General features: G+C 38.7%; 3 protein-coding genes across 3 annotated transcripts; 2 read left to right on the top strand and 1 right to left on the bottom strand.

Moving 5' to 3' along the window:
• Positions 1-577: 577 nt before the first annotated feature.
• LOC120003954 (putative indole-3-acetic acid-amido synthetase GH3.9) lies at positions 578-3,063 on the top strand. The gene is made up of 4 exons (XM_038853120.1): positions 578-1,134; positions 1,214-1,315; positions 1,453-2,276; positions 2,373-3,063. Exons 1-4 carry the CDS (start codon positions 845-847, stop codon positions 2,951-2,953), a joined length of 1,797 nt encoding a protein of 598 aa, XP_038709048.1. The 5' UTR covers positions 578-844; the 3' UTR covers positions 2,954-3,063.
• A 5,852-nt stretch (positions 3,064-8,915) lies between these two features.
• On the top strand, positions 8,916-9,817 carry LOC120004574 (translocator protein homolog). The gene has a single exon (XM_038853939.1). It carries the CDS (start codon positions 9,123-9,125, stop codon positions 9,723-9,725), a length of 603 nt encoding a protein of 200 aa, XP_038709867.1. The 5' UTR covers positions 8,916-9,122; the 3' UTR covers positions 9,726-9,817.
• Positions 9,818-22,842: 13,025 nt separating this feature from the next.
• On the bottom strand, positions 22,843-27,746 carry LOC120003253 (translocase of chloroplast 159, chloroplastic). Its single transcript, XM_038852156.1, has one exon. The coding sequence runs from the start codon at positions 27,513-27,515 to the stop codon at positions 23,079-23,081; it is 4,437 nt and encodes a 1,478-aa protein (XP_038708084.1). The 5' UTR covers positions 27,516-27,746; the 3' UTR covers positions 22,843-23,078.
• Between the last annotated feature and the right edge of the window lie 240 nt (positions 27,747-27,986).

The following is a 27,986-nucleotide window of genomic DNA, read 5'->3' as shown; positions in this document are numbered from 1 at the left end:
CAAGATGTAGAAATTGGAGTAAATTTCCCAACAGAATTTGCCATAAATGAGAAGTCTTCATTCAATAACTCTCATCTCCTTGTTTGCACCATTTCAAGGATGTTAGTTGGGTTGTTTACAGAGGTAATGTTAGGTAATGTGTTTGTTTAGCTTCAATTAGCTAACTTCATTCATTTGGTGGTTACTAAAGTATGTAACTTAATCACGGGTTAGTCGCGTGCAAGTAAACAACTCTCTTGCAAAAGACTGGTGCAGTGGGCGGGGTCGGGGACAGTTGGAATAATCTTTGAAAAATGTTATTCCAGCAGAGGAATCGAAACGATAATAATCAGAATAACAGAGTTGGATTAGAGGCATCATAATTGACGGATGGATCGATCGATGTTTTTTTTTTCCCTGATTGATGAGACCTTGATTGAGCAAAGCAGAAGCACTGAAGACATGCTGCTTTCATTTTCATTCAAAATACCTGTTGGGTGCGGAAACTAGTGGGTGTTGGATATGCTACTTTAGACAAGTGCAGAACAAGTGGAATTTGTCATTGTGTTGTGAAGTAATATGTCTGGTAGGAATATAGAAACATGCTTATCAGGGCATCAAAATAATAGCAGTAAATCATAAGGTGAAAATGAAATTCTTCCCAAATGCTTGCGATCTGCCACGTTGATCGGAGCCCACTTGTTTGAAATCTGGTTGCAATAGTACTGAAAAAAAACCATCCAACCACCATTGATCATTGTTATATATAGAACCTTCAGTGACTGTGTGATTGCAAGACCCCAAGTGTCTAACAATTACTGTGATTTCTCCTTTAATTCACATTCTTCTCAATCTTTCCGATTCCATGGACGGGAAGAAGTTGGAGTACAAAGGAGAGGAAGCACTGAAGGAGATTGAGAATCTGACAGTAAATCCTGCTGAGGTACAAGAAAGCATACTGAAAGATATTTTAACAAGAAATTCCGAAACCGAATATTTGTCCAAGTACTTGAAGGGTTCAAAGGATGTTACAGAGTTCAAGAGGCATGTCCCTGTCATTACTTATAAGGATATCTATCCTTATATTCGTAGGATTGCGAACGGGGAGGACTCATCTCTGATCACTGGCCATCCGATAGTCGAAATGTTATGCAGGTTTCATATTTTTCCTCTCTTCCACATACTACCTACATGTACATATATGTTGATGGACTCAATATCTCTGATGATGCAGTTCAGGGACTTCTGGAGGAGAGCCTAAGTTGATGCCATCGATCGCGGAAGATTTGGACCGGCGAACCTTTCTATATAACCTCATCATGCCAATCATGAATCAGTTAATATACATTTACATATTAAGTTACCTCAAAACGTCTGTCCTCTGGTTCTGATCCTAGATTTCCCTCTCGAATTCTTGAATTTAATGTTAATGTTATGTGAGGTAATATTTGATTCGATGTGTTTTCGGTTCAGGTACATCTCTGGTCTGGATGAGGGCAAAGCAATGCAACTATACTTTGTCAAGGCAGAGATGTCCACGCCTTGCGGACTGCCTGCCCGAACAGTCCTCACCAGCTACTACAAAAGCAAGCACTTCAAGTGTCGAACACACGATCCATTCAACGATTACACTAGTCCAAACCAGGCAATTTTATGCAATGACAGCTACCAGAGCATGTACTGTCAGTTAGTATCCGGTCTAGTCCATCGCCAACAAGTCCTGCGCCTTGGCGCAGTATTTGCGTCAGCACTTCTGCGTTCCATTTCATTTCTTGAGCGCAATTGGGCTAAAATGTGCAATGACATCCGCGCAGGCCAATTAGACTCGAAAATCACTGATCCTGAATGTCGTTCCTGTATGTCGATCATGATATCGTCCCCTGACCCCTCTCTGGCTGATGAGATTGAGGAAATCTGTAGCCGTTCGTCGTGGAGGGGAATATTGTGTCATTTGTGGCCAAAAGCTAAGTATATTGAGGCAGTTGTGACTGGTTCTATGGGACAATACATACCATCACTTGAGTATTACAGTGATGGGAAGTTGCCTTTGGTTTCACCAATGTATGCTTCCTCTGAGTGTTATTTTGGTGTCAATTTGAAGCCGCTCTGTGACCCCGCGGACGTGGCGTTCACACTAATGCCTAACATGTGCTACTATGAGTTCTTGCCTTTGGGAGAGAATGGCACATTGTTGATGCAATTAGATGAAGAAGAGGAGGTCCCCAATGACAGGCTTGTTGATTTGGTTCATGTCAAAGTTGGGTCCTACTATGAATTGGTGGTCACTACCTATGCTGGTAAGTCTTCTTTTCAATCTCTACGTAAATTCTGCTTGTCCCCGACCCTGCCCACTGCGCTTGTTTACATACCTTTACCTTGATTAATTGATGTAGGACTGCATCGTTATCGGATTGGTGATGTGCTGCAAGTGACCGGATTCCACAACCGGGCCCCGCAATTCCGATTCATATGCAGGAGAAACGTTGTTCTCAGCATCGACAATGACAACACCAATGAAGAAGATCTCCACAAAAGCATTACAGTTGCAAAAAAGTTGCTGGATCCCTACAATGCAATACTGGTGGAATACACTAGCTATGCAGACACATCATCCGTGCCGGGGCACTATGTGTTGTACTGGGAAATCCTACATCATCCCCCACAAAGCAATGTAGATTCATTAGCTGATGAATATTCCAAAGTGATTGAACAATGTTGCCTTGCAGTGGAAGAAGAATTGGATTATACGTACAGAAGGTGCCGCGCCCACGACAAGTCTGTCGGGCCGCTGGAGATACGGGTGGTGGAGCCAGGAACCTTTGAGGCACTCATGGACATGTTCATAAGCCAAGGAGGGTCTATCAACCAGTACAAAACACCGAGGTGCGTCAAGTCTAGGGTTGCACTTGAATTGCTTGATTCGCACGTCAAGGCTTCGTTTTTCAGTTATAAGGATCCTAATTGGATCCCTTGAATTGTGTTTTGAATATTTGTACACAAAAATTGATCAACAATCCTCTTTTTTGTTGATCTTATGTGTCTTTTGATTGGTAATTTGGTCTTTCAACTAAAAGGGTACGCCCCAAGCAATAACAAAGGTGCCCTAATCTATGATGTAGTATCATCTAATTAAGAACAACTTTTGTTATTTGCTATACATATATATATATATATATTGTGTGTGTGTGTGTGTGTGTTGCTTGGCATGTTTTATTTTGACGATTTTCGTTGTATGAGTAAAAGCTGACTAATATGCGTATGGATTTCATTCCAATAATTTAGGTTGGAGAAACAAAACATACAATTAGAGAATTAACAAAATCACCTCGGGTGACCGAGTTGGCTAATAATAAATAATTTCAATTGAGGTTGATCAAAGTTTAACTATCCAGATTAAGGGTGAAAATGATTAGTTTTTTAGATTTTTTGACATAAATTTAACCTATTGAGCGATCGGTTATTTTGATTTTTCGATTATCGATGTATCGAGGATTTACATGGATCCCTCGTGATTAAAAAAATAACACATATCTGGAAAGAAAATAAAAACTAATTATTTAAGTTTTGTTTGATTATATACAAGTCAACAACAATGACATGCAGATTGATTGAAATAGAACATTACTTAATATTTACAATTTATCCAATCAAACAGTAAACTAAATATGTGAAGATATTTTGGAGAAGGGAAGGAATGCCCTACGCCTACACTTCCCTTGTTTTTCGGCGTCCAATCATTCTCGTATTTCGAGGTACATGCATTCGTCACTTAAAACAAGAAGTCATCAAAAACATGTGTTTAGAAATTTTAACATAAAGTGGAATTGCGGCCCCCGACACCCCAACATCCGCATGCACTCTCCCTCTGAAAAATTTTCAAACACAACATGATGGATTGCACAAATATATATATATATATATATATATATGCCTTAGCTAAGCTCGGTAGATATTTTAACCAACAAATATGTGAAAGGTTAAACCCCACATTGGATTATTATGACTCAATCGAGTGGTATATATGTAAAAACTTGCATCTCTTATGTTACGACGTATTTTTTATGTCGAAGAACTAATGACGATGACCCATGAAAAACAAATCTATGCGAGATGTGGCTTAGAGCAAATATTGTCCTTGATATGTTTCGGCTTCGATTTTCAATGTGATATCGAAGTAAATACTCGATCCATTTGGACATGGTCTTTACATGTCCACTTGTTGAATCTGATATAACTAAACCGACAAGTGTAAGAGAGTGTCAAGACTAATATCTCACATTGGATTGACATAACTCAATCGAGTAATATATAAATAAAGGTCTTACACCTTTAATGCTAGAACACATTTCCTAAACCTATGAATCAATTGCGACTGTCCATGAAGACCAAATCTACGTCGACTGTGGCCTAGAGCGGATAATATCATTTATTGATGAGTTATACATAAAAGTATAATGTATTTTGCGTAGTTTACAAATTATTACATATACTGATATACCCATATATTTATTCAGTGCGCACCTCAAGAAATATCTCTAAACACTTGAGATTAAAAGTAATCATTGTGCATGAGAAAAGTATTATCTTAAGGGAATATTATTTGTGGCCCCTCTACCATCTGCCTCCCCCCTCCCATGCAAGACGACGATATCCACACATAATGGAAAATATCAAAAACGACTTCTAAAGGGATTGGGGGGGGGGGGGGGGGGGGGCGGTTATGTTTCTCCATAAACATGTCTTCTATCATAAAGGCCACTATGTATAGATATGCGGACTCTGCAATTCTCAAATCTGATTTCGCATTCAATGACTTGAAAAATGTGTCATATTATTTTGTTTTTTACACCGCATCACTTTATTAGATATACAAATTTGAGAGTCTGTAGAATTGCAGAGTTCATCCACCCATCGTGTATAATATCCATTGCTATTGTTATGAATTTCTTTTAATGAAAGTCAATTTTATCTCAAACTCCAACACAAATCTGATATCGCATTCAACGACTTGAAAGATGTGTCACATTATTCTGTTAGATTTTTTTTTACACCTCATCACTTTATTAGATATACAAATTTGAGAATCTGTAGAATTGCAGAGTTCATCCACCCATCGTGTAAAATATCCATTGCTATTGTTATGAATTTCTTTTAATGAAAGTCAATTTTATCTCAAACTCCACCACAAATCTGATATCGCATTAAGTGACTTGAAAGATGTGTCACAGTATTTCGTTAGATTTTTTCTGCATTGAGTTGAGAATCTGTAAAATTGCAGAGTTACTCCACCCACCATGTATAATATCCGTTGCTATTGTTATGGATTTATTTTAATGGAAGCATTACATATCCATAATTTTGATGTCCATAATCTAGGTGGCATGAGGAGAAGTGTGACGGACCATTTTGTATTAAGTGGTCCCCACACTTCCCCTCATGCCACCTAAATTATGGACAATTATAGACACCAAAATTATGTACATATATCATTTCGATTATCTTAATAAAAGTAATTTAATCTCACATTCCACGAATAGGTAAACATTATATTGGTCCCTTTGGTTTCCAATTTTAGAATAATTTGGTGGGGCCATTGACAATGGAAGAAAGCAAATTGCTTCAAAGCCCATGTTGTGAATGATGAAAATAAAAGCCAAAAAGTGGGAGATGAATAAAACATATCTAGAGAGTTCATATATTTTGAGGCAAAGTTTGTGTCATGTGGTGGTGGATAAGGCTAATCATGGTCACGTTGAACCGGACGTACCATTAGTGACATGCATAATAACAGTTTTGACTTATCCAAGTGAGAAGTTCTCTAGACTCTAGCATCATAACAAAACACAATTGTTTGGAAAATTTTACGTACTGGTGAGAGCACCGCATAACTCTAACTCAGACACTTTGAAAAGATCAAGTCTTTTGGTATGATACCATGTTATAAATCGCATACTCGTGAGAGCACAACATAAACCAAACACAAACAACTCGAAGATGTATTGTTTGCTGAAAGTCCGCACAATTTTGTTCTTCACATGGTCCTATTGGTTGAAAATAATTGGATCTTTACTTATAAACTACACCTGTAGCTTACACTTAAACGATGTGAGATATATAAGTCTTAACAGTTTAATTTAGTTTTTAATGGTTTATCTTTATTTTTGATCTGTAATGAGCCTGGTCCTCAATTTCTTAATGGACGAAATCAATGGTGCTCTTAAATTCCTTGGGGCTAGGCCCATGCAAAAGAAAACCCCTCGGGCTAGACTAGTCAAGCCCACCACCCCAATTGACAGGCCCATGCCAATGCCTGGACTATTGTGCTTAGGGGTGTACACCGGGCCGGGTTCCGGGTTATCGGATCGGGTCTGACCCGACCCGGTGATTTTTTAAAGGTAAGGGACCCGGTCCGGTAACTCTATTAAGAAGTACCAGGTTATCGGGTTTCGGGTCTCCGGGTTACCGGGTTATCGGGTTCGGGTCCCGGGTCACCCGGTTCAATAAACACCTAAAAAGAAAAAAAAACCAAAAAATGGGTTAATGGAAACTTAAGCTGTCAAAGACTCAATGCCCAGGATAGACAAATATGCAATACTTGCATCAAATATGCAGCAAAAGATGCAATGAAAAAGCTGTACCAAGCCAACTGGGAGTAGTGCCTGCTGCTCTTTCTAAGAATTTTGTTCTCTCTTTATCTTTATAAAGAATACAAGACAAAACTAGCCAATCCCGATAGGCATGGTAAGTCATTGAATCGAAGACCGAGATGCCATCGGATGTCTTTCCTATAAAAACTTCTTCTGGTCATGCCTTTTCCTCTTCTTGACTTTCTATATGCCCATATTTGAGAAGACAGAGAGTCCGATCAAATGCAGTTTGTGAAAAAGCAACTAGCAAATTACAAATCAAATCAAGAAGTCCCTAAAAAATCCATTCTTGAATTGAACAACAACCAATATTCAATATATCAAATCAAAAACCCTAAAAAAGTCACTTCTTGAACTTAACAGAACAACAACAATGGACAGACAGAGGCGGAGATGGGTCGAAGATGCGGAGAATTTATGAGATGCTCGGTTGCTCACCGTAACGCCGAAGTGAGACAAAGAGGGTAGAGGCGAAGACCGCAGAGGCACAGATCGAGAGGCGGAGAAGCCTTCTCCGACGATGATGAACGCGGCGGAGACTTGATATGCTGAGAGACGAGAGAGGATTGAACGAGTGAAAAAGTGGTAATCTAGGTCAAAAAACAATGAAATTTGATAAATATTTTCCACAAATTAGTTTTAATTATTATAATTACTAATTAATCATTTAAAATATTGTTTTAATTGGTTATCTGACCCGATAACCCGATAACAGAATAAATTCAGACCCGGTACCCGGACCTGTTAACTAAGGTCCGGGTCGGGTTTAACCCGGTCCGATAAAAACATTATCTGGTTAACCCGATAACCACCGGGTCGGACCGGGTCACCGGGTCGGACCGGGTTTTCCGGCCCGGTGTACACCCCTAATTGTGCTAAAAGCCTAAAAGTGAAAACTCAGCTCGTAAATTCCTGGCTAGGCCCACACAAAAGAAAACCCCTCGGGCTACTAGTCAATCCCACCAACCCAGTAAACCCAATGAGAGGCCCATGCCTCGGCCTTGCCATTGTTGGCCGTACAGAGGGCAACAATAGAGTTCAATCATGTCCCTTGATTGATGTGCATAAGGTTTTATGAACCCTTACACTTACATCAATCAATGACCAAGATTGATTACTGAGATCCCTAACATTTTTGTTGTAAGCTCAACCCACAAACAAGATATTGAAAAAACTATCTAGAGTGATTTTATTTGTACACGAAGATTTGTTATTTTTATATCAACAATTTTGTCCATATAAATTTACACCATATTTATCAAAGTTTACATACAATTAATATTGTTAATCCTAAAATAACCCTTGATTTAAGTTGTCAATATACAAAATGTTATCTTTACACAAATTCATAGAAATAGTTGAGCCCATACATTAACCCCATCATCCACCCAACAAAGAATCAAAAGTTGAAGACAGAGGTCTTTTAACCTCAACCCAACAGAAGAACATTTAACCAGTTATTAAGAACTACTTCAATATGCTTGAGATTTTAGTCCATCTGGTTTGAGCTTTACAGATAGTAGCATGAGCCAACAAAAAGCTATCAAATGCACTTTGTAAATCAGCTTCTGATCCCAAACTGACATTCTATGTCACAGATAAGCAAGTTCGAAAGTTGGCTAGCAAAACTCAAAGTCGACAATGGTTGGTCTTATATTGTAGCGACCAATTCCAACACCAAAAAAAAAGGGAAAGGAGAATATGAATTCTCAAAGTGGCAGTATTTTACTCACTCAAAGAATTATTGTATTGAAATCCCTTAAAAAAAGTACCTCAATACCGTGACTACTATTTTACAGTATCCCTATGATTTCCCTCACAGTTGAATTGAAACAGTTTCTAGGTTACGTGTAGACTTATAATTTTCTCATTCAACATGTTTATATATTTATTTATTTTCCATTTAAGGACATATTAGGTATTTCATATATGAATATATATGTAAATAAAAAAATTAATAAAACTGGTGCAAAGGTAACAAATCTTGGTGTACAAATAAAATCACTCAACTATTTATTCTTAAGTGTATCCTAGTTATGTCATCGGCATAAATAATACGTTTTTCTATTTTTTTTAATATTACGACATCATACAAATTAGTTTGCCTTTGAACATCCAATTTAAACTTAAATTCATACCGCAAATTTGCGCACACCGAAGTCTCATCCAACGACAACATAAGTTAAACCAAAATATAACATCTTTGACAACAAAGATATTGCTTTCATCGTTATCCCAAAAAACTTGATATTAAACATGCACACCTGTGCTCATCCACAGCTTTCCCGTAAAACCAAAATTCCCACACGTGTTACGTACTCCACTCCTCACCATCTCCTCCATCCACCTGTCACTCACTTCCCGACCGCCAAAAATGTCTCGCGCGAACAGCGCGCTCTCATCTATAAATTATAAAACACTTTTACCTTAATTTCCTCGCTTACCACAAAAATTCTCTCTTCGTCTTTCGTATCGGGAAATCGAGGAAAAGACATTATGGAATCCCAAAATCTGAAACAACGTAACAGCAGAGATGGCCCCGACGTGACCCCCATGGACGCCGTTGCCGCCGACGACAAAACCAAAAGTAGTAGTAGCAGGCCGAGGCGTGACAAGAGAATGGCCACAGCCAAACGCGGTCTCAGGTCGCTAGCCGTAGCAGTATCGATTCCTCTCTCTATGACCTTCTTCGACATCTATTTCTCTGGCTCAAGTGAAATCTACGGCGCTCGAGCGAAACCGTTTTGGTTTCCGCCGCTGTGGATCCTGAATTTAAGTTACTTGGGCTCGAGTTTCTTGATGGGCCTCGCAGCTTGGCTTGTTTGGGCCGAAGGTGGGTTCCATAGGAACCCAGCGGCTCTGTCTCTGTATTTGGCTCAGCTGGGGTTGAGTTTGGCTTGGTATCCAATCGTGTTCGGGATGGGGTCGCCTTGGTTCGGATTAATTGTGTGTTTGGGCATGTTTGGGGCTTTGGCGGGGTGTTCTAAGGCATTCAGAGCGGTTAATCCGATTGCGGGTGATTTCGTTAAGCCTTGTTTGGCTTGGGCTGCTTTTTTGGCTGTTGTAGATGTTGAGCTTCTTTTTCTCCACAAGCATTGAGAGTAAATATTTAGTGCGACTTTTTGTTAATAAATAATAACTAGCTGGATGGTGTTTATAAATACAAATTTCAAATTTTTAATTTTTTAACTAATAATAATTAGTTGTCGAGTTGCATAACGAGTTATAATCGTTTGTGATGGTCTAGTTTTTTGTCATGTGGAATGATATAGATTCAAGAGGTCTTGGGTTCTATTTTCACGTTTTTTACTTCGATATTCAATACGAAGTCTGTCATCAATTTAAGCTCACCAAGGCCTACATCAAACCAGACATGGCCCAAATCCATATAGACCCACATGGATCGAAACTACATGGGTCCATCTTACTCATATCCACAAAGGCTCAACTCGTGTAGACGTAACTCATAAATGAACTTCTCTACTATCAAGTTATGTAATTATGAGTCTGTGTGAGAGTGTTGTATTTGACTTCATGTAATGAAGTTAAGCGAGTTTCGAAATTATGGTGAGATGACATTAGTTTTTGACATTAGTTTTTGACGTCAGATAAAAAGATAAAATTAGATATTTTCAATGATATATCAATTAATTTTTGATGAATTTAATTTATTCAAAAAAAAAAGACACAACCTCAAGAGTTAAAATCATTGGTATTTATTATTTATTTGTTTTGAAAATTTTAAAAAAAATTATTGATATCAAAAAATAAGGAAAATATTTTGATATCAAAGAGTATGGACAGCTATTGTCAACCTACCCCAATCCATTGCTTAAGGAAAATGTTTTTATTAATAATCATTCTATTCCGAGAAAATTCAATATGGTATTTGTATATATATGCCATTATATGCAAATAAGGATAACATTTTCTTATTATTCCTATTTTATACAAATAAGGATATATTTTTTTATTATTCCTTTTCATAAAATCATGAATTTCAAAATAAAACTTTTGAGAAATCATGGCATATATGGCAATATAACATTATGTTTATCAAACTATATATATATATATATAAACTTCAATATTCATTGTCGCTCGGGGGACGATGATCTTGGAGAGCAAGTCGTCACTCATCAACGCAATTATCACTTTTCGTTCATACCTAATTATTTTGGCACAACACTCTTCTATTGTAGTTTTTTCATGGCCTAATCAGTTTCATTGGTATGATATCTGCATAGAAGGAAGAGATTGGTGTAAGGAATGTATATAGGAGATTCATCCAACTACTCTATGCACAACCGATAATGCAAAACGAAGAGTATGTTACAATTGGGAAACTTAATTATTGTGTTTTTAATTTCGTTTTGGATGGAATAAATTAATTAATAAAACTTTGATCCAAGTAATTCTATGGATTAAATTTAGCTATGAAAAAGCTAGTTCGTTATAATATTATTATGGTTTTATTATTAAATTTTACCTTGAAATGTTGATTTTTAAGCATTAATTAGCGATTTTTTTTCTTCTCAAAAGTTGATTTTTTGATGCCCATGAACTCCATATTGTAGGAAAAGATTTCTACAATCATTGAAATGTCAACTTTTCTTCCTATGGGGTCCGTTTGTAGCTTTGGATCCTACAAGTTTCACAACAAGGCAAACCGTGAAAGCTCCTTAACCGGCTTGGGGGGTGCCGGTCGTGGAGGCTCCGACGATCAAGTTAGTACTTGTCGGAGATGGAAGACCAACTATAGTCTTAGGTGTTTTGTCTGAATGAGTATTCTATAGAGTTGGTAGAAAGTGTTTTTTGTATTGTCTAGTTTGTCCAAAAAATGCTTGATTCCCGTCATATGAAAAGAGGGGGGTATTTATAGAGAACAAGGATCAACATCGGGAATTGTGTGTACATTCCAGTTATACCATTGGCCCAACTTGTATGAAAGAGGTGTATAAAAAGTCTACTATCCCGGTTGTGTCAGGGTAAGTGATAAAGCAACAATGTGTCATGATTAAGACAGGTGTTGATGAAAGTATGGATAGAATTGTAGGCGGTATTTAATGAATAGATACGTATATGAAAGAAAGTCATACCTTAAGGATGTGAGTCAGTCACACCTGTAAATATCGGCTGTAGATTAGATTGATAAGGACTGCTTTATAAGTGAGGTAGTCCAAGTAATAGCGCTCATATGTGCCATCGCCATTACTATGTTCTGGCGACTGTACCCGATCGTCAATACCTGCGGATGTCTTGACACCTAGTTCCATCATGCTAAGGAAGGATTATAATAAAGTGACCAGTCTATAAAGCTATAAAGATCCTGTAAACAAGTGTCAGAGAATATGACAGTTTTGGTGTCAGACCACTGTTTATATTACTTAGCAATGATGTAAAGATTGTATATGGACCCAAAGACGGGCTTTTAGGTTTGGGCCTAACTGTGATAGTTAACCTATGGACCTAGATAGTCCAGCCTGTGTTGTCGTTATGTGACCATGTGGGGCCATGCCATTTTTGGCACCTACACATATGGAATCCAAGTTTGCCTACGTCGCTTGAATATAACTCAATTGATGTGGATTTATAAGAAATTCTAAATCCTTATCACTTGATGATGCCTATTCTTGAGCCTAAGGACTCTTAAGCGAGACGGTTCAAGAAGAACAAAGTCATGTAGACCTGATAAATTCACTGAAATCTGCAAATCCAAAGCAAACAATAGTGTTGATGTGAGTATGACAGGACAATATATACAATTACGTCCATCATATTTGTCAAGACTTGTGTGTAAAAATCTCACATTGCTTGGTAAATCCAAACAATATTATCTATAAGGAAAGTTTCACTCGCTCTCCATCAAAAAGTTTAACTCGCTCTCCATCAAAAAGGTCCCATAATAAGGACAAAGCTGCGCGTGAGGGTAATCAAATGTATTCACAGTAAATCGGAACCCCCAACGGACAATGTAAGCAGGTCAAATCTCCATTCTCCCTAAGATGTTTTTCTTGAGCCTAAATATCACTAAGTGAGATGGTTTAGGAAAAATAAATCCATCCAAGCCAGCCCAATTTATCCACGATAACCAATAAACCCAAAGCAATATTTGTTGATGTGAGTGAGCTGGCCGGGATTTCTAACAATATCCATTCACCTTACCATCAAGTTTTATTTGACTTCCTACGGAGCAACCTTCAGCGAGATTAGAAACAATTTTGAAGGGTTACACATAAGATGAAGCAAACGCCAAGCTCAACCTTGGTTAATTACCTAATTATTTCTTTAAAATATTATGTGTGTGTGTATATATATATATATATATAAATACCACATATCAAAACACCCTCCAGTCATCACTGGACAATGTGATGGTCAAGAAGGACATCCAACCTACCCGATGAAATCCCTCAAACATAGGCGGACACTTTAAAGCTCCACCTCGGTATATTGCCGAAGGCTAGCTCAATCAGACCCGAGATAAAAGAGTACTTCACTGATCATACCTCAATATTATCCAGATAACTCGGATTATGTGCCTAGAATATTCAGCAGAGCTGTATTGGATAAACCAAGAAGATCACACGGATCGCAGAAAGGAATAGATCTCACTAAGAGGAACCCTTCTCCAACTTGAATACCAAGGGAGGTGGTTTCCTAGCAAAGTTAGAACTTCCTTTGAAACAAGGATCACAATCCATAACGGAGTACTACTTATTTAACCGCTATAAAAATGCACTTCCACCTGGTATAATGGAGACACAATACTGCATACTTGAGAGCCCCGACTTACGTATGAATTCTTATTCTCTTGTTTTCTCATGTTTTGAATTAAGTATCAGAGCATCTTTCCCGAGGAACACATATCGGGGACCTCTTAGTTTGCCCATCTCGTAGAGAAACAATATTCAGCACTAACAAAATATTATATACGTTTCTATACTATTCAAATGGTACTGAACCAATTACCTAAGCATCAAAGAGAGATACCATCTTTAATTATTTAGAATATTTTTTAAAAAAAATTGAAATATTTTAAAATTTCCAAAAATAATAAATGGAAATTTTGTAGATCTATATTGTTGCATCATGCATTCACCTATTGGATCTTTTAAAAAAGATAACATATTATACACTTTGCATTCGACGACATAGAACCACTCCGATTTCTCACACATTTTCTTTAATCATTCAATTTTTTATTACAAAAATCCATCATTAGAGTTAAAAAATCATTGATATTTATTATTTATTTGTTTTAAATGTTTTTGAAAGTTATTGATATCAAAAGGCAAGAAACATGAGGGACTGCTATTTTCTACCCCAATGCATTGGTCACTAGCTAGAAAGGGAAATTATTTTATTAATAGTCTTTCTATTTGTGAAAAAATAAATATTATATTAGTACATATATATGGCATTATAATGTCCATAAAGGATAATATTTATTATTATTCATTTTTATAAAAATTAATTTCCCAATAAAACTTTTGAGAAATCACGACATATATGGCAATATAACAAATAGGTTCATGTATATAAGAATGTATATAGTCATTGAAAAACATATAGAAGAAGATCATCAAATATGAATTCTTTCACTAAACATTTGAAGCTAGTTTTGGTGTCAATTTCATTATGCACTAGTGCTTGTCATGCATTTTGGCCTTATAAAACACATGTTCATATCAACAACGTATTTGCAAATCCCAACCAAAACTTCACCGTTCATTGTCGTTCGCGGGATAATGATCTCGGAGACCATGTAGTCACTCACCAGCAAGATTATCACTTTAAATTTACACCTAATATATTTCTCACCACACTCTTTTACTGTAGCTTTTCATGGCCTGGACAGTTTCATAGGGTCGATATCTACGAAGAAAAAAGAGATTGGTGTAGGGAATGTATATGGGATATTTATGCAGTTGGTCTATGCACAACTGATAATATTGGACGAAGAGTATGTTACAGCTGGTGAAAGTGAAACTGATAGTGTATTTTTAATTTCGTTTTGGATCGAATTAATTAATAAAACAATGATCCATGTAATTCTATGGATTAAATTTAGCTATGAAAAAGCTAGTTTATTTTTCTATTATTATTATTAAATTTTACCTTGAAATGTTGATTTTTAAGCATTAATTAGTGATTTTTTTTGGAAGCTAAAATGGTAATGTGGGCTTGTCTTACTTTGGAGCCCCTACCTGCATGGATTTAAGCTTAGTTTTATGCGGCACAAGGTGTTCTGACGACTCGAAATTCCATGAACTCAATTTGGAATCCAAGTTTGCCCTTGAAGCACTTCCATTCGCACACTTCATTCCAAGTCTTGTAAAATATCTCCCATCTCTTGAATAAATCCAAACAATCTGATTTATAAGGAAAATCTCACTCCCTCTCCATCAATAAGACCCTATAATAAGGACAAAATCGTGAGGTAATCTGATATATTCACAGTGAATCGAAATTTCAGAGTGGACAATATTATTGTAAACAGAGAAGATGGGAGGAAGATGGGAGGAGATCTTTTCTTTTCATTCATATTTCAATTCAATGATTTACATACCTATATATAGATCAATACAAGTGAAAGTCAAATAAACTATTTTTGGTATGTGTACACTTTCTATGGTAGGTAGGAAATACGTGATTACAGAAAGCTAAATGCATTATAGTCAAATGAACTACATTTTCTATGGTAGGTAGGAACTACGTGATTACAGAAGGCTAATTGCATTATAAAATATTTTTTCTGCATTATCTCCTCTAATCAAGTCAATGCCCATAATTTCTCTTCAACTCATGCCAACACTCCCCCTCAAGTTGGTGCATAGATGTCTCTAATGCCCAACTTGTCAAGTGAGTTGAAGAAGATTTTACTTGAAACTACCTTAGTAAGAACGTCCGCAAGTTGGTCTTCTGATTTCACAAACGGAAACTTAATGACTTTGTCTTCAAGATTCTGTTTGATGAAATGTCTATCTATTTCTACATGCTTTGTACGATCATGCTGGACAGGATTGTGTGCAATTGCGATAGCTGCCTTATTGTCACAAAATAGATTCATCTCAGATCGAGGAGCCATGCCAATTTCAGTTAACAGTCTTTTAAGCCAAAGAAGCTCGCACAACCCTTTTGCCATCCCCCTAAACTCAGCTTCAGCACTTGATAATGCTACTACATTTTGCTTCTTGCTCCTCCAAGTCACCAAATTACCTCCCACGAATGTGAAGTAGCCCGATGTGGACTTTCTATTGTCAATATCTCCTGCCCAATCTGCATCCGTGTATCCTTCAATATTACAATGATTGTTCGTTGAGAACATCAATCCTCTTCCTGGTGAGGATTTTAAGTAACGTACAATCCTTAATACAGCCTCCATATGAACTTTATGTGGACAGTGCATAAATTGACTCACAGAGCTAACGGCATAAGCGATATCAGGACGGGTATGGGATAAGTAAATCAACTTACCAACTAATCTCTGATATTGCTCTTTATTTGCTGGCACTGAGTCTGTATGTTCCCTTAAGTTGAGATTCTGTGCAATTGGAGTGTCTTCTGGCTTACAATCCAACAAACCAACTTCTGATAGTAAGTCTAGCACATATTTCCTTTGAGATAGAAATATACCCTGTTTTGATCTTAGTACTTCAATGCCCAGAAAATACTTAAGTCCTCCTAAATTTTTCATTTCAAACTCTTTCGCCAACTGTTCTTGAAGTCTTGCAATTTCCTCCACATCGTCACCGGTAATAATCATATCGTCAACATAGATTATAAGCACTGTTACCTTACCACATCTATGTTTAAGAAACAAAGTGTGGTCGGCATTGCTCTGTTGAAATCCATATTTCTTCATGGCTAAGCTAAAACGACCAAACCACATTCGGGGGGATTGTTTTAGCCCATAGAGAGCTCGTTGTAATTTACACACTACTCCATTCTCAGTGGATGTAGTATATCCCGGTGGAATATCCATGTAAACCTCCTCTTCAAGATCACCGTGCAGGAACGCATTTTTTACGTCGAATTGATGTAGTGGCCAGTCTAAATTGGCTGCAAGAGACAATATAACTCTGACGGTGTTCAACTTAGCCACTGGTGAAAAAGTCTCCTGATAATCCACGCCATAAGTCTGTGTATACCCTTTTGCTACCAACCGCGCCTTATACCTCTCAATGGTACCGTCCGCCTTGTATTTGATGGTGAAAACCCATCTACACCCCACAGTACGTTTTCCTATTGGTAAAGGAACAAGAATCCAAGTATTATTTTTCTGCAAGGCCATCATCTCCTCTTGAATCGCATGAACCCATTTTGAATTTGTCAAGGCTTCTTGGACATTACTTGGAATTTAACCCGAGTCTAAATTGTGTGTAAATGCCTTGAGAGGTTCTGATAGCCTTGTTGTTGATACATAGTTTGCAATAGGGTACTTGGACCTTCTTGATTCAAAAGTAGGAGAGTATCGATCTGGTGGCTTGCCTCTATTATGTCTAAGAGGTAAGCTGTAGTTGACAGAATTATCCACGTCATTAGAATTATCAGTGAGATGTTGGATAGTGGTACTTACCTCAGGAATATTCTCAGGAGCTGGGTCCGTAGATACTGAAGAGAGGGGGGTATTGACTTCTTGTACAAATTCTCCAGATTTATCATCAAATTCTTCATTTTTGTTCATATTCAGATTGCTATCAGATCCACCCTCACTCTTATATTCTTGAGGATATGTCGGTATATTTGACTCTTCACTAGGCCAATTCCACCAACTCTGATTTTTCTCTTCATCTCGGATCTCCCCTTGAAGAGGAGAATCAGATTTTTGAGAGGAGAAAAAATTATCAGATTCCACAAAAGTGACATCCACAGTTATGTATGTCCGGTTGGTGCTAGGATGATAGCAGTGATATCCCTTTTTTTGTGCAGCATAACCCAAAAAAATGCAACGGACGGCACAAGGATCAAGCTTGGTCCGTTGATTCTTATGAATATGAACAAATGCAACACACCCGAAGATACGAGGAGGAAGCAGTAAGACCGATGGTACGTGGGTATGGTGCGAGAGAGCTTGTAGTGGAGTTTCAAATTGTAACACCTTTGAAGGCATACGATTCAGCAGATAAACTGTCGTACTAACTGCTGCTTCCCAATATCGTTGTGGTACATATGCACCCAATAAAAGAGCACGTGCGGTTTCTAAGATATGTATGTTCTTTCGTTCAGCAACGCCATTTTGTTGAGGCGTTTGAGCACACGAGGTTTCAGGGAGAATGCCATGAAGCTGAAAGTAGGCTTGGAATTTTTGATTCACAAATTCACCTCCATTGTCTGAACGTAGAATTTGTATTTTTGCTGAAAATTGAGTCTGAATCATGGCATGAAATAATTGAAATATATGAAGAACATCTGATTTATTTCTTAACAGATATAGCCACGTCATGCGAGTACAGTCATCAACGAATGTAACAAACCAACGATTGCCAGATATTGTAGTGATCGGTGAGGGTCCCCAAACATCAGAATGAACTAGAGCAAAGGGAATATTACTTTTATTCAAACTGATGGAAAACGGAACACGATGACTCTTTGCTAAAATGCAGGTCGAACATTTCAACTTGGAGTCATGAACATCAGAAAATAATGCCGGAAATAAATGTTTCATGTAACTAAAAGAAGGATGTCCCAACCGTCGGTGCCAAAGCCAAATTTGTCTTTCTTTGCTATTGAGAGACTGATGCATAGTATGAGCAGCTCCACAACTGAAATCATCCATATAATACAACCCCCCTTTCTTAGTACCACGCCAAATGATCTCCTTGGTGAGAATATCCTGAAAAAGACAAAAATTGGGGTAGATTAGAGCAACACAGTTTAGTTCCTCGGTGGCTTGACCAACAGATAACAATTTACTAGAAAGTGAAGGAACCAATAATGTATTAGATAAAGAAAGAGAAGGTGATAGCTTCACGGTTCCTGCCCCAGTAACTGGATATGTAACCCCATTTGCATTGGCGATACTAGTTCTTCGGGGTTGAGTGAATGCAGTAAAATCATTTTGACTAAAAGCCATATGATCGGTTGCTCCGGAGTCAATAATCCAGCCATGAAAGTCACTCTGATTAGAACCCAATAGTGCAAAGCCACAGTTACCTGAAGTAGAGGAGTCAGGTGGTGTATCTGCTTGAGATATGAGAGATAATAGAGGATCAGCTGTCATCATGGCCACTCGACCGGGGTGGTTGTGTGTAGCAGCTTCACGTTGCTTTTTCGCTTTAAACTCAGTCCACCACTCTGGATAACCGTTGAGTTTGAAGCAAGTTTCACGCGTATGTTTCAGATTTCCACAGTGTGCGCAACCACCACCCTCAGGTTTCACTTTGGATGTTCCACCATTCTTGCCCATGCTTGAAATAGAGGAACCAGGTGTATTAAATTTCAAGTTCAAAGGTTGTAATTGCTCAGCCTTAACGCCTCGAGAAGCCATGACCGCCCCAGTGGAATGTTCTGTCCCAGTGATCATTACTGATTGCCTGATATCTTCTCTTCGAACATGTGCATAGGCTTGTTCGACCGAAGGGAACGGTTTGAGCTGTAGCACGTCACTCCGGATTTTATCCAATCGATCATCCAACCCATCAAGAAAAATATAAACCCGATCTTCTTGTAATAAGGAGTTATAGCTTTTAATATCATCAGCACATTTCATTGGGTTTGGACGTCGGAAGTCTATCTCACGCCATAAGCCTTGCAGGTCGTTGTAATATTTTTCAATAGGGCCTCCGTTTTGTCGTAGCCGGTGGACCTTTTTCTTCAAATCATAAACCTGAGAAATATCATTTCCATCAAAGTAAGTTGTAGCAATCGAATCCCATACCATTTTCGCAGTTGGGAAGCGAATGAAGTTGCTGATTAAGGGTGGATCCATAGTATTGATAAGCCACCCTTTGACAATAGAATTCTCAGTTCGCCATTTTCGAAAGCTGGAATCAGTTTGTGGAGGTTCTGGTAGATCGCCATTAATATATCCCAGCTTGTCTTTGCCCGAGATATACATCTCAACAATCTGGGACCATAAAGCATAGTTGGTACCATCCAACTTGATGCCAATCTGTGCAACGGAAGACTCAATATTTGGGGTAGGAGTTTGAGTCAATAGTTGGGTCATTCGGGATGTCAGATCTTCGATATTTGGTTGGGTTACCATGGATGAAGTCAAAGGGTTTTCTCCATGGTCGGTGGTGGAGGGTATATGGTCTGCCATTGAAGAATGTTTAGAGCTTTAACCTGCTCCGATACCATGTAAACAGAGAAGATGGGAGGAAGATGGGAGGAGATCTTTTCTTTTCATTCATATTTCAATTCAATGATTTACATACCTATATATAGATCAATACAAGTGAAAGTCAAATAAACTATTTTTGGTATGTGTACACTTTCTATGGTAGGTAGGAAATACGTGATTACAGAAAGCTAAATTGCATTATAAAATATTTTTTTTGCATTATCTCCTCCAATCAAGTCAATGCCCATAATTTCTCTTCAACTCATGCCAACAATTATTGTGTGAACGGGCCAAATCTTCAATCTTCAATAAAGCTTTTTCTTTTGTTTAAGTACCATTAAGTGAGATAGCCATGAAGAATAAAGTTGAACCCAATATATTTACGAGAATCGATAAACCCAAAACAAATAATATTATTGATGTGAGTACTTAGTAGGTTGGAATTTCTAAAAATATTCATTCACCTTACCATCTACTTTCTTTGATGTCCTACAGAGCAACCTCAAGCAAGATTTGAAGGGTTTGAGATAACAGATAAAAGCAAACCCCAAGTTAATTTTTGACATTCACAGGAAGGTCCACTCACCAAGTTACGTAATCATGGGTTCGTGTGGAAGTGTGTTGTATTTTGACTTCCTCCAATGAGGTTAGGCAAGTTCCGAAACTTTGGTGAGGTGGCCTTAACCTTTGGCGTCAGATAAAAGATAAAATTATATATTTTTCGATGACATCAATTCATTTTTGATGAATTTATTTTTGTAAAATAAAATGATCTGAGGGTAAAATTGGAGAGCTAGGGGCCCGATTTCAACTGTGCCAAGTTTCTTGCGAGGCACAGAACCAAGGTCAGTCCAGACCAGAGTCCATCTCAAGCCCTACCAAAGGAAACCTGAGTCCATATCTACTGAGTAATTGCCTAAACGGTTACCTTATCTAGCCCAATTATGGAATATGGGTTAACTTGGGGATCTATCTTTAAGAGAGGCCTGTTGGGCCAATTGACCTAAATTCCAACTTTTTTTCTGGCGGGCTTTTTCCTCAGAACTTAACGCACAAATGGCCCATTTTTATGGTGGCTAGAAAAAAGGAAAACATTTTATTAATAATCTTTCTATTCCAAAAAAAGTAAATATTATATTTCTATATATATGGCATTAAGGATAATATTTTTATTATTTTACCTTTCATAAAAAAAAATTAGTTTCCCAATAAGAATTTAACTATGTTTTTCAAACTATATATGTGTGTGTTCTTTGAAGAACATATAGAAGAAGATCATCAAATATGAATTCTTTCACTAAACATTTTATGCTAGTTTTTGTGTCGATTTCATTTTCCATTAGTGTTTCCTGACCTTTTAAAACACATGTTCATATCAACAACATAGAGTGATTACATGTTCTTCAAGATCATCATATCCTGAACGACAATGAATGTTGAAGTTTTGGTTGAGATCAACAATTCTTTTGTTATATGAACATGTGTTTTAAAAGGATTAATGCAAAATGAAATTGACACCAAAGTTAGTATCAAATGTTTAGTGAAAGAATTCACATTTGATGATCCAAGTAATTCTATGGATTTAGCTATAACAAAGCTACTTTATTCTCCTATTATTATGATTTTATTATTAAATTTTACCTTGAAATGCCAATTTTTAAGCATTAATTAGTGTTTTTCAAAAGCTAAAATGGTTTCATGAACTTATCCCACTCATGGGGCCCTACCCGCATGGACTTCTGTCCAATTTTGCGTGTTGTCAAAGTGATACGGGCTCTTCTGACAAACAGCTAGAGATTTACGTCGACTCAACTGTCCAAAAGACATATAAGGCTGGACGGTACTTCCTCGGCTACTAAAAAAATCCCAACTCCCAACTTTTATGCCCATGAACTCCAGATGGAATCCAAGTTTGCCCTTGATGTCTTTCCATTCGCACCCTTTATTCCAATTCTTTTTACTGCTGCACTAGCCAACACTTAGAGAATACCGAAACTCAAGTCAATTCTTCTGAACCATCCAATGTATTGAGTAATCTATACAATATATGACGACTTGGAACGGAAAAATCGCACAAATGGTGTGGTTTATAAGGAAAATCTCACTCCTTCCCCTTTAACAAGGCCTCGGAATAAGAATAAAGTCATGAGAATAATCCAATGTATCCACTGTGAAACCGGTAATCTAGAGCAAACAATATTGTTATGTGAGCAAGCTAAGTCTCCAATCTACACTAAGGCCTTTTCCTTGGGCCTAAATACCATTAAGTAATACGGCCCAAGAATAACAAAGTCATACAGGTGGAGCTCAATGTATCCACAAAAAACAGTAAACCCAAAACATACAATGTGAGTAGGTTGAGATTTCTAACAATATCCATTCACCTTACCATCTAGACATCCTACAGAGCAACCTGGAGCAAAATTAGAGACAATTTTGAAGGGTTTCAGATAACAGATGAAGCAAATCTCAAGTTCCTCTTTGGCATTCACAGGGTAAGGTCAGCTCCAGTTCAACCTTGGTTAGCCGGCCATCTGAGCCCTCAATTCCGATCTCGGGTCTTTTGTGCGTGCATATAGAATGGCGAGTGTAGTAAATAGTAATGTGCTAGAGCCTATAGGGAATGATCTTTCTAACAGGACAAAAATCAAACAGAGTATATATCAACATTTGATCAAACAGACTAACAGAGTATTTTCAATCTAAGATCTGGACCCATAATCATCCAGTGGTACGAAATTCAAATGGAACAACTATATCAGTTCTCAACTTAAACCATATAAGCAGAAGATGCTTCAAAGAAAATGGAATCAAGGAATTACACGCGTCTGCGGAGCAAACAATGCAATCATTGTAAATCTCTAATCTATCCAAACCACCAATGAAATCTTACTGAAAGCAATTCATTTTTTAACCTCGTAATGGTAATGAGTTATAAATAGAGAAAATATGCCATTGTTCAGCAATATAAGATACTCAAAATCCAATATATTCCCTTCTGGATCTAAAGGTAGCAACCAAAAAATGCAATTCACTGACAAAAACCAACGTAACATGAGTTCGACATGAAGAAATATAACATTATTTAACAGTAAAACATACTCAAGATTCAACCTAATTCCTGCATGATCTAAATGTAGCAACCAAAAATGAATCAGGGTCTAATAGATAGAGTAATTGTCACTGACCCCAGGACGAATGCTTTTGTAGATAGCCATGGCAATTGGAAGAAGACCCGCAAGTGCTATCTGAAGCTGATCAGAGCTGCTTGTTCGAACACTAATCTGACCGCTAAGCTTGTTGTTCAATCCTGCACGAACAGCTATCTTTGAACTCCGTCCAACGGAAAACTGTGACTGAAGGTTGGCCCCCAGTGCCAAGTCTCCTCTCCATTTCACTAAAGACAAACCCAGAGATGATTGGTCCTGACCAATAGGAAAATCAGCTTCCCTCAGCCTCACTTCCAAATTAGCTCCATAAGCAGCATCGCTTTGAGATCGAACAGTTCCAGTGCTACCAACCAACACCAGGCGCTTTCCAAGTGCAATCTCATCCTCAAGCTTAATTCCAGTAGCCACATTTTCACCCAAAAATGTTACAGATACCCCAGCGGTGGTCTTGTTCTTTTTAAAAATTTTGAACTTGGTCTCACCCCTAAGGATGTAGGCAAGTTGCTTCCCAACATTTTGGATGTCGAATCCTGCCATGGTTGAACCACTCTCACCATGCTTTGCAGAAACTGAAGAATCTAGATGGATGTTAAACTCCTTCTTGTCCTTTGTCACTTGAACAGTAATAGCTCCTGGGAACTGATTGACAATGGCTAAACTATGTTCAACATTGATACCATCATACCCACAGTCATGGTCCCAGCCATGTGTGTCCAAAACCGGTCGAGCAAGAAACTGTGAAGTAGGCTCCAGGAACCGGTACCTATAAGCAGGATTATCACCATCAAAAGAAGGTGGGAGGACCATGTCAGGTAATGGAACTGGAACAGCAGCTGGACCTCCGTTTTCTGAATCATCTTCACCGGTGTAACCATATTCATCTACAGATGTCTTTCCTCTCTTCTTCATTTCCTTCATCCTTTTCAGCTCCTCTCTCCACTGCTTCTTCTGAAGGAGCTTCACCCGATAATCGTATTCCTCAAAGTACGCTTTCTTTTGCTCCCTGCTAAGTTTCGCAATTTGGGCTTTCCTCAAAGGCTTAAATGGGGGGAGTTGGTCGTACTCATCCTCTTCTTCTTCTTGATCAGAATCGGACAAATCGACCGTGTCAATATCTGAATCGACATTATCACCCCCTTGATCAGTAGAGAGTTTGGGGTGCGTACGAGACTGCAGCAACCAAGATAACAAGTACGGAAGGGGAGGTGAGCGGACTCGAACGCCAAACAGCTTCCGCTGGTTAAGAGCATCTTGAGGCTTTGACACAGTACTTGCCTCAGATAAAATCTTCATAGAGTAACTTAATAGCAATAGCTGAGGCCTCCAAGTCTGTCCATTAGGAAGTACCTTTTGCCCATCTCTGTTTTTGCGGCAGGACAGGTGATTCTCAACAAGAGCTACAGGATTCATAAGACTAGGATTCATCAGACGCAAATCACCAACAGCTTGCCCAATGGACTGCTGAACAACATGGGACCGTTGAGCAACAAACACCTCATAACTCAAAGGGGAACCAGATGGTCCATCGGGAGGAGCAGAAGCAGCATGGGTTAAAGCAACAATGGCATTTCGCCATATTGAAGAGCCAAGAGAACCAGTGATTGTTTTTAGTAATGGTAGATCATTAAGATCCCTGGTTTGGGCATCCAGTCTGTCTACATAGAGCACAATATCAGGGGGGCATTTCTTTGTGAACTTCTTGATGACAGATAAGACTTTCCTGTTAGCACCTTGTTCTATTGCAGAAGATTTCAGGCCTGGCGTATCAATTACTCTGATATGAACTCCGTCCACTATTCCACTTAGTTCTTTCACAGAAGTGGTTGCAGGTTCAAAAGCATGAATTAAGGCCTTCTCCTGACCAAAAATAGCATTTATTGTTGCACTCTTGCCCACCCCTGATTTCCCAAGAACCAGTATGTTCAAGGAGAAATTCAGATCATCTTTTCCCTCAATTTCAAGCTGTGTAGCTGTCTTTTTTGCAGTTTCAAGACTAAAAAGTTCACCAGTGTGTTGTCCTGCAACAAATGCCAAACGGTACAGAACCTGGGATACTATAGAATCTTCAGCAGATTGACCTAACCTCTGAACAAGCCTCAAAAACTTTACTCTTATTTGCTGCAACTTCTCAAGCATCTTTTTATCTTCTTCACTTAAGTTGATCTCTGAGCTCGAGCCAGTTGAAAGGCTCGCAGGAGCAAAAAAATTTGGTCGGTTTGACTGTGAGGCAGGTCTCATTGATCGAATAGAGGATCCTAAACCAGCAGGACGGTCAACAGAGAATAGCCTTGATCCATCTTGAGATGTTATAGTGATGTTGCCACCATCTGAACTAGCACCAGTTGCCGCTTTTAAGAGAGCTGCCAATGCAGCTGAATCGAATAACTCCTTCCCCTCTCCTTCATCATCTGTGTCTACTTCTTCATCTGAATCTGTAACTATCTGACCATCAATTCTCTGTGAATGATCATGAGAACTCTCCGCACCAGAGTGAGAACCACCAATAGTTCCTCGTTCCAATTCCTCCAAGAACTGTTTGGCAACTTCAGAGTTACCATATACCATACCTTCAGTCTCTTCATCAGTATCTGAGCCTCCAAACTCGCCGTCCTCATCATGATGATACTTCCTTTCATCTTCGGCATCTAGCCCAACTTTGGTCTTTGAAACTGCATCCACCTCACTTGGCTTGGCTCCAAAATCAACTTCGAGCTTGCCTTCTGCAACCAGTTGCTCATCATTGTTGATGAACCCCGCATTTCCACTCTCGTCAATGGATACTTCAACTTCTGATGCAAGATCCTTGTTTGCCATCACGGTATTATGAACACCACCACCAACATGCAAATTTTCATTTTGGCCCAAAGCAGTAACACCAGAGTTCTTACCATCAGCCTCGATTTCTGGAGCTCCAGCACCAGTTATTGGTTCAACATTTTTGTCAAATTCCGCTGCAGATCCAACAAGTTCTTCAGTAACACTACTAATATTTTCCAGACTCACACTTCTATCACCCTGAATTTCTGCACTGGATTCAAAATCCTTATTTCCCTCGACATCACCAAAAACAGCCACTCCTGAACCAACCAAATCAACATCCAAAGCTTCAACAACAGAGTCCCCTCCACTAGTGAATTTCATGCCAACCGCTTCAACCAACTTATCATCAGCTAACCCATTTTCATCACCCGCCTTCATATTTTCTTCACCACCAGCTACTCCATTGCTTTCTTCATTAGTTTTCTCCAACGGTATAGATTCTTTGCCATCAAAACTTTCACTTTTGTTCCCCTCAACAGCACCCCCGTCGTTATTCAACTCGGTTCCTTCAACCACCAACTTCTCGAGCACCAATTCATCGAGATTATCATTCTTCCTCTCCCCCATTTCCACCAGAACCCCTTTATCTTTTCCTCCGCTAGCAAACTCTCTACCATCTGTTTCAACCAACACATCATCCACTGACCCATATTTGTTGCCAACCATTGCATTTTCTTCAACAAGGCCCTCAATTTTGATCCCTTCATTGGACCCTCCATCTTTCATTAGCTTCTCAAGCACCAATTTGTCGAGATCATCATTCTTCCTCTCCCCCATTTCCACCAGAGCCCCCTTATCTTCCCCTCCACTAGCAAACTCTCCACCATCTGTTTCAACCAACACATCATCCCCTGACTCATTTTTGTTGCCAACAATTACATTTTCTTCCATAACTCCATTACTCTCTTTCTTAGTTTCCCCCACAACTGCAGATTCTTCACCCACAAGGCCATCAATTTTGTTCCCTTCAATAGAACCTCCATCTTTCATCAGTTCCGTTCCTTCCACCCATTCATGGGGGTTCTTATCCTCCACCTTTTCCTTTTCCACCGTAAACTCCATCTCTTCATCACTCACGTGACCTATCTCACCCTTCATCAAAATTCCCTCTTCATCCCTATCCACCTCTAGACCCTTACCAGCATCAACCACCTCTGAATTTTTCAAATTCCCCATTTTCGAATCTCCTACAACATCATTTTCATCATTGTCAAACGCCACTACATCTAAAATGGGCGAAAAATCCTTCGCCACCAACACCTCTGGAGAATCCACAAAAGGGCCATCAACATCGTCACCCTCGACGGGATTCTCTAGGGTCTCCTCAACCGGGTCTCCCATACCCGGCCTCTCCGACGCCGTCTCAAAATCTTCCTCACCACTCACAAAACCACCATCGCTACTACTGCTACTGCTACTGCTGCTACTGCTACTGCTACTGCTACTACTTTTCCCATCAGCACTAGCTTTGTTATTGTCAGCATCCAGAGCATCATTTTCCAATGAAGTATCAACTACAGAATCATTAGACGGATAAAACAGAGAAGAACCTGTTGAGTCCGATAAATGATGCGACATGACGTCGGTTGCAGTTGCCTTGCCGTCCATGGATGTCCGAGTTCTGGTTTTAGAAAGTGAGGCGCGATTGAGAATTCGAGAGCTCGATTAGGTTTCGTATAGGGATTAGGTTTTATTGGTTGGTGAAGGTGGGTTTTGGATTGGGTTTGGTGTTTGAGGAGAGAGCGAGAAGGCGAGAGACGGTGATGGCTGAGATGATAAGGTAAGAATCACGGACTCTCTCTCGCGTTGGGGTTATCGATGTTTTCCATATAAGCACAGAAGCAAACCTGAAATGACAGTAGTACCCACCTTTTTGACAGATTTTTTCTTTTATTCTGGGAAGTTCGTCAGTATTACTAGATATTCATCTTTAAGAGGGCTATAGAGCCAATAGTTCGGCTCAAGCCACCTCATATTCTTATATAGGCCTATCCCGATTAACCGAAAACGATATCATATAAGTTTGTTATTTCAATATGAGTCTAAACTCGAGCAGTCAGACCTCATACAAAGAAATTT

Source organism: Tripterygium wilfordii, chromosome 8 (genome assembly GCF_013401445.1).
Source record: "Tripterygium wilfordii isolate XIE 37 chromosome 8, ASM1340144v1, whole genome shotgun sequence".
NCBI lineage: Eukaryota > Viridiplantae > Streptophyta > Magnoliopsida > Celastrales > Celastraceae > Tripterygium > Tripterygium wilfordii.
Note: the sequence above shows the minus strand (reverse complement) of the source record. Positions and strands in the feature narration are given on the sequence as shown.